This window comes from Diceros bicornis, chromosome 17 (assembly GCF_020826845.1).
Source record: "Diceros bicornis minor isolate mBicDic1 chromosome 17, mDicBic1.mat.cur, whole genome shotgun sequence".
Taxonomy (NCBI): Eukaryota; Metazoa; Chordata; class Mammalia; order Perissodactyla; family Rhinocerotidae; genus Diceros; species Diceros bicornis.
In genome coordinates, this window is record NC_080756.1 from 11,070,585 (window position 1) to 11,085,167 (window position 14,583).

Below are 14,583 nucleotides of genomic sequence, written 5' to 3' on the forward strand. Positions count from 1 at the left end.
ACCATGAAAAGGTGTTGATTTTGTCTGCTTGTCTGCTGAAAGGAGAGCAGGGAAAGGGGCAGCACTGATCGCTGAATGAACTATCCCCAGCTTTCATTCTTTGCACGTTTTGATCATGACGACAACTCAGTAAATGTTAGAATGAGATGGGGACATTTTTTCTTTATATTCAATGTAAATACAAACAGTGGTCACCTATAACATCATATAAGGTCACACTTCACAGGTTTCATAATCAAATTTTTAAATAATCACATGTAATAAAAACAAATCACAATAATAAAAAATAAAAAACACAAGTACAAAGTAGAAAATACAAAAATGTAATTTATTTGCCTTATGTGCCAAATGGTTAGCTATAAAGATATGACTTTGGCCTTGGAGTTTAAGGCAGTTTCGTTTTTTGCCACAGTTACTTTTTCCGATCATACGCTAGAACCAGCATCTTCTGTGTTTTATCTGTATTTACTTGATCATTTATGTTTCATACGTTGGTGCACTCGAGAACCACATTTCCCTCATGGTCACTGAAGCTCTGTAATATGAAATGTCATTGTCTTCATATATTTGAGTAATACCGATCGCGGTTTTGAAAGTCTCTGTGGGCATATCTTGCGTAAGTCTTGTTATGTGGGATCCTTCCAAAAGGCTCATGGTCATGGAAACAAGGTTCAAACACTTCGTCAACAGCCTTCTGAGCTACTTCTTTGCTGACATCCCTAACGGCCAGGATAGAAAGAACGGCTCTGTCTCGCACGCACGTCTGAGGAGAGAGAAAAGTATGTGGCTTTAATCTTATATGAAAATTTAATCACGAAATAATATTTTATATAATGTCTGAACCACAGTGAAAATTAATGTCCTCTCATATTACTTTACTAATTTCTGTCATGCCAAAGAAGAAACATAACTCTTAAATTATGAAACATGTTTAGTTCAATCTAAAATTATTTAGGTGTAAGTAAGACCTACTCCATTTTCTCACCTTTTCCCATAAGATAAGCAGATGTCATTCTCTGAAGTTCTAGGCAATGTCTGCCAAAAAATAACTCCCAATTTGCAAAATCACAAAAAATGTCTATAAATAAGGTTCTGGTTGAATTTTTAACAAAATTTAAATATACTTTACTTCTGCGTCTTTCTTCCTTAACTTTTCAGTTGACCAATGCTAGATAACTTTTCCTTCAAGAAGGGCACTCTCCCCTGGGGGCAAACTACACATATACACACACAAAATTTGGAAGAGTCTTAATTTTTCAGGGAAGAAACAAAATCAAACAACTTTTTTTCCTGAGAGTTCTTTGCATGGGTACTAAAGTTCTCTACCTAAGAAAATAATTTACCTAATGTTATGTAGTAACAGACTAGAATCTCTCAGTACTCTAAATATTTTAAGAAACATAAGGTCTGCCATTCCAATTCTTGGAGAGCTTTTAATTCATTTATTTCTCCCGAGGCCCAAATTAAAACCCAAAAGAATAGCTTTTAACCTTTTCCTGAAAAATAAACAAACACTGGTTCTGACGGCTGTGCGTCCCGACGATCACTGATTTTCTCTGCGTGTTCCATCCAGCGTTACTTCGGCCCAGTCAGCGTGCCCGAGCTGGTGATGCTCACTAATATTGGAATAAAAACGAGTGCTTCTCAACCTAAACTACATCAACACGGATTTTAAAAACAAACCCCCGGCACGAAGAAATAAGAAGGAGAGGAAAGACCGCGAGGAGCCAGGACAGCCATTGCCAGAAAGGAAATTTCTCTCCTCCAGGGAAACACAACAGTGGTAAAATCTGTCTCCCACGGGGTTGAGAGACACACGTATAGACCACAATTCAGACTGATTCCTTTCCAGAGCTCATAAATTTCGGTTCAAATAACTGGTGCAATTTTCCAACCAGTTTCCTACCGTAACTGATGTTTGCATTTCTTGGGTACTGGCTGGGCAGAAGCAGGGACTCCATTCTCTAAGACTCCTCTCCCTCAACCAAACTCCCACTACCTCCACATAGCTTCCGTCCTGTTGCTGGCTGTATTCGTTTTCTGCTGCTGCTACCCCCGGTAAGAAGAGGAGAGACTTCTCTCTCAAAGACTCTGGGCCCCGGGTCACGTGCCTTCACCACAGTGTCCTCTTCTCTGGGTGTGTTGACGCGCGCCCTACTTCCACCCTCTCCACCAGAGCCAGAACGCACAGCCCACTCAAATGCAGCCTGAGCTGATTTACCGAGAAGCAGGGACCGCAGGGCGCAGAAGACATGCAGCACAAGCCAAGTAAGTGGCGTATCACTAAGCTGACTTGTCACAGGCTGAAAGCCTAACAGCTGATCCGAGTAATCACCTTTCCAGGCAGCAGGCTTGTCTTCTGGCTACCATTCCCTGAGTTCACAGTTTCTCTTAGGAGTTCACTGTGACTTTCCACCCTCCACTCCAGAGCTGAGTGACTCTCTTCTCTGGAGAACCAGGGGCCTTCCTGTATGTTTCCAAGCCTACTCTCACGGTATCTGGTTGAAACTGCTGTCCTGATGCCCCTGTACCTCACAATCTGGCCCAGCAAGCTCTTCCCATAGAAAATCTCTCACCAGCCTTTCTCCTAAGTGTGCACACAGAGCCCCTTGGCTGCTGTGGGCAGAACTGCTCCCATTCACTATCAGTCCACCAGTTCTATACCTCCTCTACCCATGTCCATCTATCGTGGATCTTAAACGCTTTCTAGCAGGATGATCTCATGTATAGTCACATCTTTTGTTTTGTTTACAAAATCTCTCTCAGCTCAGTTCATCATAATCAAGTCTGTGCCAATCCACAGCTTAGCTATCACATCACACATCCCTTAAAGGTGTGCTAATACACAGCATAACTGGGCCGCAATGCAGCCTCTCTTCTGAAAGGTGTTACTTTTTTGTCTTGAGAATATTGTGGTAGTTTCAAAATACAAGTCCAGGACTGCTAGGATAAAGTCAGACAAGCTGTGATTTCACTTCTATTCCCTATGCACCCCCATCCAAAATTATCCCCAGAGCGAGATCAGAGCTCTTTTCACTATTAGAATCATTCACTTAGTCATACAGTTTGCCCATAATTACAAAGCAGAACTAGAGTCCATCTATTTGGCTTAAATGGTATACATTTTTGTATTCTTCTCATATAAGTAGTTCTTTCAAATTTCAAATACTAACTGTATTTCTCATTTCTTCATTCATTGTTTCCACTCAGCACTTGAAGGTAATTGATTTCATATGTTAGTTTTTACCTGATGGTGTTGTTTTAATCCAAAGTGTAACCTGAATATTTCATTTACGAGTGAGCAGTCTCCACTAAGGTTGGCAGCTCGAACCTAACATAAAGACAGAAGGCAAACAAAGAGAAAGTAAGAGCTCATGCTCTACACCTTTAAATCAGCCGACTTTTAAAAACTGTAAAAGAATATAAAGGTAGCATGTTTTTCTGAGAAAGAGTGCCTGTAAGGCTTTTTTAAAGAATTTTTTAAACTCTACTGACTCAGGAAGTTCTTCAGTTCAGAAAAAGAGCGGATATACAAGAGCTAAGTGAGACAGTGCCAAATACACCAGCGGAGGGTCAATTGCCTACCACAGCAGATGTTCCAAACTTCACACTGTAGCCTAACCAACAGAACCAATTTCTTTTGGAACCGAAAGTCAGAGAGTTGGACCTTAGAGTTAAAGCCCATGTCTCTACAAGATACAAACACTTCTAGAAACTACCAAAAGGACTTCAAGAAAGCATTCTTCCAAAGATCTACAAACTGAATTTCAATGTGAGCTTAAAACTGAAAACACCAGTATCTAACACACTGCGAGCATATGAACCCCCCACCCCAGCCCAAATCACTGAAACTCTCTTGCACCTTCTCTTGAACCCATGTAAGTTCACGCCTTCCTCCAGGGCCTCAAGTGTCCTATGAAAAACTAAGTGGTACAAAGCACAAAGAATCAAGAACATTCCAAACTGGTCATGCTATGAGCTTGACAGCCTGAGGTTAGGACACATTTTCTTTCTTTTTTTTTTTAATTGGGGTAACATTGATTTATGACATCACATAAATTTCAGGTGTACATCATTATATTTCGATTTCTGTGTAGATTACATCATGTTCACCCCCAAAGACTAACTGTCATCCATCACCACACACATGTGCCCAGTCACCCCTTTCGCCCTCCTCTCTCTCCCCTCTGGTAACCACTGGACACATTTTCTAATTTACTATATTTTTAAGGTAAAAAGCAGCTTTCATAGATGGAACTACCCATATAGATTCTACAGTCAACCTAACCACATTTTTGCTAATTCATTACCATCAGAATGGCCCATTTCTTGTTATTTCTACAATAACATGGCCTCATTCCTCTGAGGAGCTCAGGCACTTAACACACTTTAACTAGCTAGCAGGCATTAATTCTCATAACACCTGAGAGAGACCTATTTAAAAACTCAGGTTTCAGTCTACTATCCAAATAATATGAGTTATAATTAGATGCAGTGGGGCCGCTTATTAATTTCAAGGGAAAGAGAAAATAACCTAAGTTATAAAGTATAAGCTTGAAATTTATATTAGTTTCCTTAACTTCTCAGCACATTGCACTCTTCAATTAATGAAATGCAAGCATGAAATACATATGTCTCTCTAGGAGCAAATATACACGTGTACTTCTGAGAGCAACCCAAAGTGCTCAACAAATATCTTTTTATGTTGTATTTTTGAGACTAAATGTTTTACTCTGGGACAAACAAGGAGCTTCACCTACAGCAGGCAGCAGAGCAAACCAGTTAAGAACTCTGACTGTAATCTTGACTCTGCCTCTTCCTAATCATGCGATCTAAATCAGTGCTTCACTCTCCACATGTACAAGACAGGGATGACAGTAGCTACCTCATGGGTGGTTGTGAAGACTAAATAAGAATCCACACACAGAACAGTGTTTAGCACACAGCCCTCAGTAAATGTTAACTACTATTATTTTTATATTATATAGTTTATTCCACACAAAAAATAGTTTATTATTATAATTAAAGTCAGTCATCACTCTTACTAGGATTTAAAGGTTATATTTAAGACAATTCTAAAAAGATATTTAAAATGTCTCATTGTAATCGATAGTTAAAAATGGAAATTCAAGACTAACATGGAACTATGACAGTAAAAAAAAGGAATATGTTTAAATAAATTGTACTTGAATAAAATGTTCAAACACAGAGTGTTCTGGGGGAAAAAGTATCTTCCACAATAAACTCACCTCTGAGCAGGCCAGATGTCTGACATTGGTGAACCAGTTGACATGAGCACGGCAATGGTCAAATGCATGAATGAGCTCGTGGGTGACCACTCTGCTCATGTGGGCCTGATTACTGATATTATTCTGGCACAAAACAATCTAGGAGACACCAAAATAAGAGAAGTTTGGTTATATCTCAAATCTACTCTCATTTCATAGGTTCTGTCTTCTCTCTCACAGGAGGGGCTCACCTGCTCAGAACGCCTCCCCCCACGCTTCTCCAGTGACCCCACACCTACCCATCCGTTGAGGACCAGTCCTAACCACACGTGCTCCAGGAAGCCCTCCCCAGCGACCGACTTCTCCCTTCTCCTCTTTCTGGACTACAACAGCACTAGGCTTAAGGACATTTATTCATATGCCATCCCCATTGGGCTGACAGTACCAGTCTGTCTTGGCCTCCACAGCATTATATTAAGAGATGGGCTTTGGAATGAAGCAGACAGATTCAAATTCCAGCCCCAGTCTTTACTAACTCAGTGACCTTGGGCAAGTTTTTTAACCTCCCTGTGCCTAGTTTCCTCAACTATAAAAAGGAGATAATTAGAGTACCTACCTCATAGAATTGTGAGAATTAAATGAGAACATAAGTAAAATGCTTCATATCAAGTTTCTGAATGAGCAATGAATCAACAATCAATGACCACCACTGTCCCATTCTACTAGAACTGCCAGGAAAAATCCTCAGCAAGACCTTCAGAAAGAAGTGCAAAAAGCCAACAGCACACTGAGCAGGACCCTATAAGAATAATAAAGACATGAGGGATCCTCATAATAACAGTTACCATTTACTGTGTACTTACTATGTGCCAGACACTGGGATAGGTGCCAGATATTTTATACACATTCATTCAACATTCATTTATCCAACTAATATTTATTGAGACCTATCAGTAGATTTGAAATTTACTAATGGAGATAGAAATTAACCAAATATTTACCAAAATGTTTAAATACATGCAACGACAGTTGTCACGAAGAAGCAGCCAGGTTGCCATGAGTCCACTCAATGAGAAAGCCTGACCTGGTCTGGAGGTTGGGAAAGGCTCCTCTGCAGAAGGAATGTTTAAACTGGGATCTAATGGATGAACAGGAGTTAAATCTGAGGAGAGGGGAAGGGAGCATTCCAGACAGAGAACACATCTATGCAGACGGCAGGCGGAGGCTGAAGGAAGAGCATGTTTGAGAAGCTGAAAGCAGACCTATACTGCTGCAGCACAGAGCTGGAGGTGGCAGGCATGAGATAAGGCTGGTGAGGTCACAGCGGCCAATCACTCTTTATCCTGAGAACAAAGGGAAGTCGCTGAAAGGGAGTAATGAAAGAGGGGTGCTTTTGTTTTGTTTGTATCCTTTCACTATAGTAGAAAAAATAAGCAGAAGATGAGCAAAACTGGATGCAGAGAGATCAGTTGAAGGCTAATGAAGTATTCTAGGCAAGAGATAATGGTGTCTGAGCTAGAACAGTGGGAGCTTAAAAAGGTATTTAGCGGGTAAACTGGACAAAATTTGGTGATGGATAGAATATAGGAAGGGAATCAGAGGGATCAAGGATGATCCCTAAATTTCTGGCATGGGTAATAGGATGGATGGTAATAGGATAACTTTCACTGTGATATGCAAAACTAAAAGACCAGGTTGGGTTGGGATGAGGGATGGCATAAATCATCATTTGGACTTGGACATGTCAGCTCTGAGGTGCCTGTAAGTGCAGGTGTCAAGTGAACACTTGGGTATATGGATGTGGAGGTCAAAAGAGAGCTCTGACCTAGGAATATAAATGAGATCCCCTTGGCAGAGAATAGAGTAAGAAAAGAAGGGCTCTAACACCGAGGATTAAGGGAGTTCAACTTTTAAGGGCTGGTAGAGGAAGATGAGCTAGCAAAGGAGCAACCAGAAGAGAGTTGTGTACTGGAAACCATGGGACGCAAGTGTTGGCATTACCTGCAAAAGTCAAGCATATGCAGACTATGTGACCCGGCAATTCCACTCCTTAGAGTAACTTTTGCACATGTGCACCAGAAGAAAAGGTGAAAAACATTCACAGCAGCGTTGTTCATAATAACAAAGTTGGAAACAATCAACATTAGATAGTGCAGTATAGACACAGAATGGAATACTATACAACATTGAAACGAAATAAACCAGAGGTGTACACAACATGGACGAATCTCACAATGTTAAACAAAAGAACTGTTACAGAAGACTATATACTGTATGATTTCATAGAACTACCAAGTATGTATCACATATAACTCAAAGTATTACAAAGCTTAAAAGTAGGTAACTAGGGCCAGCCCCGTGGCTTAGCGGTTAAGTACGCGCTCCGCTACTGGCGGCCCGGGTTCGGATCCCGGGCGCGCACTGACGCACCACTTCTCCAGCCATGCTGAGGCCGCGTCCCACATACAGCAACTAGAAGGATGTGCAACTATGACATACAACTATCTACTGGGGCTTTGGGGGGAAGAAAAAAAAAAAAGGAGGAGGATTGGCAATAGATGTTAGCTCAGGGCTGGTCTTCCTCAGCAAAAAGAGGAGGATTAGCATGGATGTTAGCTCAGGGTTGATCTTCCTCACAAAAAAAAAAAAAAAAAGTAGGTAACTAAATAACACATTACTGGACTGTACACATAGATGGAAAAACCTTTCAGAAAAGCAGAGAATGATTATCACAAAGTCGGAATAAGGAAGGGAGAGGGAAAGCGATCCAAGGAGGGCACTGAAGGGGCACAGGCTTCTGAAGTCCTGGCAACGATCTATTTCTCAAATCTGTGTGGCAGTTACACAGGTATTCATTTTACTATCATGGCCAAAAGTGTACATGTAGGTTTTTCACTTTTATGGATAAATGAGATACGTCACAATACAAATTTTAACTTAAAAAAATAAAAGGAGAGAGTACTCAACTGAGTTCAACACTGCTGAGAAGTAAGATGGGGGTTCAAAATGTCCACTCCATTTAACTCTGGTGGGGAAATGAACTTACCAAGACCCATTCTGAGAGCCAGAGGTATTGTGGTTGTCAATTTACAAATGAGGAAACTGAGAAAAAGGCAAATGACTTGCCCAAGCCCCACAGCTAATAAGCAGGGGAGTGGGATTTGAACTGCAATCTACCTGACTCCAAAACCCAGAGCCCTCACCCCTGTGCTATACTGCTCTTTCCCATGATTAATGTGCAACAGCTATAAATAACCAAAATACATACAAAATTCCCCAGGAAACAATTAAGTGTAGTTAAATGTGAGTCATACATTCAAGATGAAATAGTTACTTATAACACCTTTATCTACCCTCATCACCTGATATAATCCATCTACCACCTCCAAGACGCTGTCAAAACCCTCCAATGACTTAAAACTAATCACATTTATTGAATGCTTACTACACTTACTGTGATAAGCACTTTACAAGAGGTATCTCATTTAATTCTCATAACCATTCTATGAGATAGATACAATCATTAACCATAGTTTACAGGTGAGAAAACTCACTCCCCTAATCAACAATTGTGAAAGGTATATCACTTTTCACCACGTAAAGGTGAAACTCTTCAGCGTTGCACCCAGAGCCTCCCACCACATGGCTTGTCTTTCTTTCCATCCTACTTCCCCTTATTCCCCACACATTCCTGCCCTCCAGCTAAACCAGATAACACGCCATTCCCCAAATACACCTTGTGCTTTCCCAACCTGCCACCTCCGCTCATGCCACCCCTGCTTTGGGTGACAGTCTTTGTCTTCGTTGCCTCTGAAGAGGCTTTATATCCTCTAGCTGAACCTGTTGGCCTCTTTCAGTCGATCACATCACTGTCCCATTGTGGTAACCACACTCACCTATTTTATCATTGTCCGTGTTGACCTCTTGTGTCCCCTCTGAGAGCGCAAGCCCCTTAAGAGTCAGGACCATGACTAGTTCATTTTTTAATCCTACACGAAGTCTACAAACAGAATGCCCAGCATGTGGAAGGTGCTCAGCAAACATCAGGAGAGAGAACTGGAGGAAAGAAAATAACTCAGCAAAAACGGGCCCACCTGAGATGTCGAAGCATCAAAACCTCCGCTGACGTTCCCATTACAATCTTCACAGGAAAAGTGTCTGTCTTTGTTAACAGCACTAAAAGGCAAGAGGGGATTAAAGAGACAATGTCCAGGAGCAGTGTGTGTGTGGTGCAGGGGAAACAGGCGACCCGTATCATAAATCCCTCCACCACTAACACAGATGAAACCCGGGAAAGCAACTTAAACACCTTCGGGACTCAGCTTTCTCACCTGTAAAATAAGGAAACTGTCTGCAAAATCTATCCTAGTTCAAATTCTAGAACAGGATTCCATAAAGCATTTGGTCGACTGATGAAGAACATATTGGAAATATGCTGGAGTTCCCGCCCCTAGGCCAGAATGTTAAGAAGTCGAGCTCAAGTCACCTCCTCTAATCCCCTCAAAATTAAACAACACCTAGAAGGCTCCTACACAACAAGCGGAGATTTCTTCCCCATTAAGGAGAATGCTGAGGCTGGTGTAGCGGAAAAGCCAGGTTTGGTAATTACTTATAAGAAAGATTTGAGTGTTGTCTTTACTAAATACCTGAGGTGAACGGTAGAGCCAGAGACTTAGAGTTAGGGCAGAAGACGTCCAAGGAGAACCAGGCCCCCCTGGAGAGAAGCAACCATCACCACCATCCACCGTATGGAAAAGGCTTTGTGGCAAGAAGTGAAAATCTGAAGTCGTTCCAGTTTTCTGGTTTTTTGTTTTTAGCAGCCAGCATATAGAGGAGCACTTCAAAAAGATGTACTTACCAACCTGAGTGCTTCATGGCATCAAGTAGAAGTTTGACGTACGGATCTAAAAAGATATTGATTCAATTATGTATGCTAATAGGAAAAACTGGCACCAATTAAATTATCCAAATAGCAGTATATTATCAAAAAGTAATGCACAAATCTTAATGAAGTAATGCTATCTTAAAATTGGTAAAAATAGGGGCCGGCCCGGTGGCGCAAGCGGTTAAGTGCACGCGCTCCACTGCGGCGGCCCGGGGTTCGCTGGTTCGGATCCCGGGCGCGCACCGACGCACTGCTTGGTAAGCCATGCTGTGGCGGCGTCCCATATAAAGTGGAGGAAGATGGACACTGATGTTAGCCCAGGGCCGTCTTCCTCAGCAAAAAAAAAAAAAAAAGAGGAGGATTGGCGGATGTTAGCTCAGGGCTGATCTCCTCACAAAAAAAAAAAAAATTGGTAAAAATAGATATGAAAAAACAAGCTTAAATTAACATAAAAGCAAATCTTTAATGAAATGAAATAGTGATACAAATGCCAAGATGGGTACTGCCAAACATCTTAGATAATATCAAATACGCTTTTATAGGCCATTTTTAGTTAAACGATCAAACTCGTATAAAAGCACATACCAAAAGACTGAGGGAATTTGGGGCCACATACATAGAAATGAGCAGCAGCACAGTATCCAGATTAGAGGAAGGCAGTCAGTAGCCCCACTGCCATCTGTCCTGGTCAGACCTCACTGGTAACACAGTGTCCTATTCTGAGACCACACTCTAAACAGGACTGCCAACTGAAGCGCTTCCATGGGGGAAGGCAACTAGAATAGTACAGGACTCTGTTCAGTAAGAAGCAAGAAAGGATTTGCGGATTTGGAAAGGAAAAAGAAAACTAGGACCACGGTAGTTTCAAGTATTTGAAGGGGTGCCATGTGGGAACAGATTCAGTCAATATTTGTTCAGAGGGCCAAACAAGGACCAAAGGGTAGAAGTTACATGGGGCAGATTTCAACTTAGTACAAGAAAGGATTTTTCCAAGAATTAAAGCTGTCGATACAACAGATGAGTAGCCTCAAAGAACAGGTAACCCGTTCCAGCAGAGGTCTATAAACTCTGATCAGCAACGGCACAGAGGTTTTCCTGCATGGGGGTCGAGAGGCCCAGACAACTACCGAGGGCCCTCCCACTGCTAAGAGTCTACGAGCCAGTGACGATGACAGGAAAGTACAACCATCCTAAAGGCCTCCAATATCAACTTGTCACACAGGCGTCTTGTCTGAGAGAATAATGCACAGCAAATTATATGACATAAGAAAAACATGGAAAAAGAAAAGAAATCAAGGGTGTGTGTTTTTTTAAAGTGTTGAAAGCAAAAAGAGGTGAGTAAAAGAAAAGTAGTGAAGGATGAGAGTTATAGGTTACTGCTTTACTAACCTGCGCCTCTTAAGAGTGTTAACAGTAAAGCTATTATAAGCATTATTTAGTATATATCAGGTGTCAGGCACCATACGAAGTGCATGATTATTCAAGCAACTAAGAGAACTAAGAGATTCAAAAGTCTATAGTCTTCTTACTAAAAAAAAAAAAAATATATATATATATATATATATATATATATATATATGCAGGAAGCACAGTGGTTTGGTACTTCACAAAGGACCTGCAAGACTTAGAACAGATTTGCTTTGTAGAAAAAGGTAACAAAGGTCTCCTGTGAGGCCTGGTTTCTCCCATCACCCCTGCCCCAGGGACAGGATGTTAAAGCTACAGGTTGATGCTTTAATACCACCAACAGCTTCTGTCAGCCACCCTCCCCTTGGAAGGTTGAGGCATGTTAATTCCACCAGGGCTCATATTCGGCTGCCCTCCCCACATCCTATCTCAACTCCTCCTCCACTGTCTGTCTCTTCTGCAGTAAGAACAGCTCCCCTTTATTCAGCTCCTGACATGCTGGCACTTCACATTCATAAAATCCACTCCTCACAACAACTCTAAAAGAGGTATTTTTATCCCTCCCTCTCCTTTTTTTTTTTGGCAGATAAGGATAGAGGAGATCAGGGAGTTAAATCACTCTTCCACACCTAATAAGGAGAGGGACCGGAATTTGACCCCATGTCTAACTCCACAGCCCATGTTCCTTTCACTGCGTTCCACTTTGAAATATCTTAAAGGCAGGGTCCCTACTCATCTTTGTATTTCCCCACACCAGAATCCAGGAGGCATTCAATACACATTTGCAGAGGAAATACAATGCCATCATTCCCTGAGGCCCCCTCCTCTTCCCACCTCCCCACTCCCTATATGCAGGTAACCCCAACAAGGTTGGAAAATCCGGGGGTGCTTGTGACTTGTGAACCGTGACTGGCCAGCTCTGAAAGAGTAACCTTGCTTTGGGACAAGTCCGTTGAAGATTCTGATTTTCTAAATGTATCTGAAGTAAACTTAGGAACTCGATGTCAGTGTAAAGGAGCTAAGAAATCTCCTCTAGTGCAACGTCCTGGGACTAGAGAGAAATTGGTCAGCGGGTAGTTGTGTCGCTATTTCACCCACAGCATTGGTGCTTAACCCTTTGGGGGCCGTGGGCCTCTTTGAGAATATGATGAAGCTATGAACTCTCTCCCCAGAAAAATGCACTTAGGTGCAGACACACACGATTTCGCAGTCCGCTTCAGGGGTTTCTACACTGAGGCCCATCCACGTACGAAGGTTAAGAACCCTTCCAAGGAAAAGTAGTTTGCAAAATTGTTTTTGCACTGCCGGCAGTTTAAGTATGCCTTAACGAACGCGGCTCTTTAAAACTCTGCGCCACCCGGACTCGAAGTCCCCATATTGCTGTATAATTTACATATGAAATCGGAGGATCTGTCAGACCTGTGAGTGTGACGGAAATGGCACACTCCTAGGCCGCTCCTCCTGCATTCCACAAGCAAGCATAGTGCTGAAAAGGGTCTCAGCGCCTCCTGATGGGGAAACTGAGGCCCAGACCCCCCACTCCCGCCCCCAGGAGGCCCATCTAGCCTCTGCGCTGAGAGGCGGGAAGCCGGCCCCCGCCGCCCCCGGGGCTGACCCCGGAGCCCCCTGGAGAGGGGCGCCCCGGCCCTGCCCTGCCCGCCGGGTCTGACACCGCCCCGCCGACCCCGGCCTCCGGGCCACGGCCCCTACTTGTCTCCAGCGTCTTCAGGAGCATGAGCGGGCACTTCTGGTCGTTGGTGAAGAAGCCGGAAAGGAACCCCTCCTGCGGGGGCTTCCCCTGGGCCGGCCGCTCGGGGAAGACCTGGCACGCGCCGCGCTGCTGCGGCGGCGGCTCCCCGGCCGCGGGGCCCGGCCCGCGCGCGTCCCCAGCTCCTGCCATGCCGCCCGCCTGCCCTGCCGCCGTCGCTCCCTTCCGCCTCAGGCTGCTGGGGCTCAGGCACGGAAGGAGAACCCCGCCCCCGCCAACCCGACCGCCCAGGCCCTCCCTCCGCCGGGGGCGGGAAGCCGGCAGGGGCGAGGGCCGCTGGGCGGGGCCGAGGGCGTTGGGCCGGAGGGGGCTCGGAGCCCGGGGGGCGTCGCTGAGTTGGGCGAGAGGCGCGGGGCGGGGCCACGGGCGCGGGGCTGGGCGGGGCGAGCTGGGCAGGGAGAGATGGGCGGGGAGATGGGCGGGGCGCGCTGGGCAGGGGCGGGAGCTGGGCGGGGAGATGGGCGGGAGCTGGGCGGGGAGATGGGCGGGAGCTGGGCGGGGAGATGGGCGGGAGCTGGGCGGGGAGATGGGCGGGAGCTGGGCGGGGAGATGGGCGGGGCGCGAGCTGGGCGGTGAAGCTTGGGTTGGCACGTGCCCTCGCCTGCTCGCTGCGTCAGGCTGCCGTGGGCGTCGCCGCTGCTCCTCAGTGTGGTTGTCCGGTCCTCATAAGCGTCGTTCTGCAGCCCGCCTCCTCGTTTAACGCCATCCTCACCTCCTAGCCAATACTGGCAACTAAGTCCCCTTTTCCCTCTGAAGCTCTCTGCCGTCCTCCCAGTTCCTGCCTTGTCCATCAACAGGCTGTTTGCAGCCTCCGGCCTACCTCTTTCCTGATGCCCCAAGCTATATTGAAAGCAGTGTTTTTCAGAAACGTTTGAAAGCTACAATTATGACTGGTCACATAAAAATCTTCAAAACATAGGATCCAACTACTTTTTTTCTACCTCATCTGAGCCTATTCGCCCACCCTACTCTCTCGCCACCCCAAATAACTCTCTAATAAGAAAACACAGCCTGTTTACTTCTACCTCCGAGCCTTAACTCGAACTTCCATCTTTTAGCCCCTTTTCCTCAGTCTTTATGATCCGGGTCTTGATCAAATCTACCCACTCCACAAGGCATTCCCAGATGCCTCAATCAAAATTAGTTTTTCCTGATCTCCCAAGGCACAAAGTACTTTGTCCCTGTTACGGCTTTCATCACAGCCCGACAGGTTTCAACTAACTTGTGTTTCTCTTTTCCCACTGAATTACTCAGTTCAGCTCACACATTTATTCAGCACCTACTGTGATGGGCCA

At 44.4% G+C, this 14,583-nt stretch overlaps 1 protein-coding gene across 1 annotated transcript; it reads right to left on the bottom strand.

Moving 5' to 3' along the window:
- Nucleotides 1-307: 307 nt before the first annotated feature.
- Nucleotides 308-13,536, bottom strand: ATP23 (ATP23 metallopeptidase and ATP synthase assembly factor homolog). Its single transcript, XM_058557760.1, has 6 exons — nucleotides 13,231-13,536; nucleotides 10,087-10,132; nucleotides 9,323-9,404; nucleotides 5,250-5,387; nucleotides 3,248-3,331; nucleotides 308-763 (listed from the first exon to the last, which is right to left on the bottom strand). Exons 1-6 carry the CDS (start codon nucleotides 13,418-13,420, stop codon nucleotides 560-562), a joined length of 744 nt encoding a protein of 247 aa, XP_058413743.1. The 5' UTR covers nucleotides 13,421-13,536; the 3' UTR covers nucleotides 308-559.
- Between the last annotated feature and the right edge of the window lie 1,047 nt (nucleotides 13,537-14,583).

Coding starts and splice junctions, on each gene's coding strand:
- ATP23 (XM_058557760.1), bottom strand. CDS start 13,420: ATGGCAGGAGCTGGGGACGCGCGCGGGCCGGGCCCCGCGGCCGGGGAG. Junction 5,388..9,322: donor TTGATGCTTCGACATCTCAG/GTGGGCCCGTTT, acceptor GGTGTCTCCTAG/ATTGTTTTGTGCCAGAATAA. Junction 764..3,247: donor GATTAAAACAACACCATCAG/GTAAAAACTAAC, acceptor CTCTCTCCTCAG/ACGTGCGTGCGAGACAGAGC.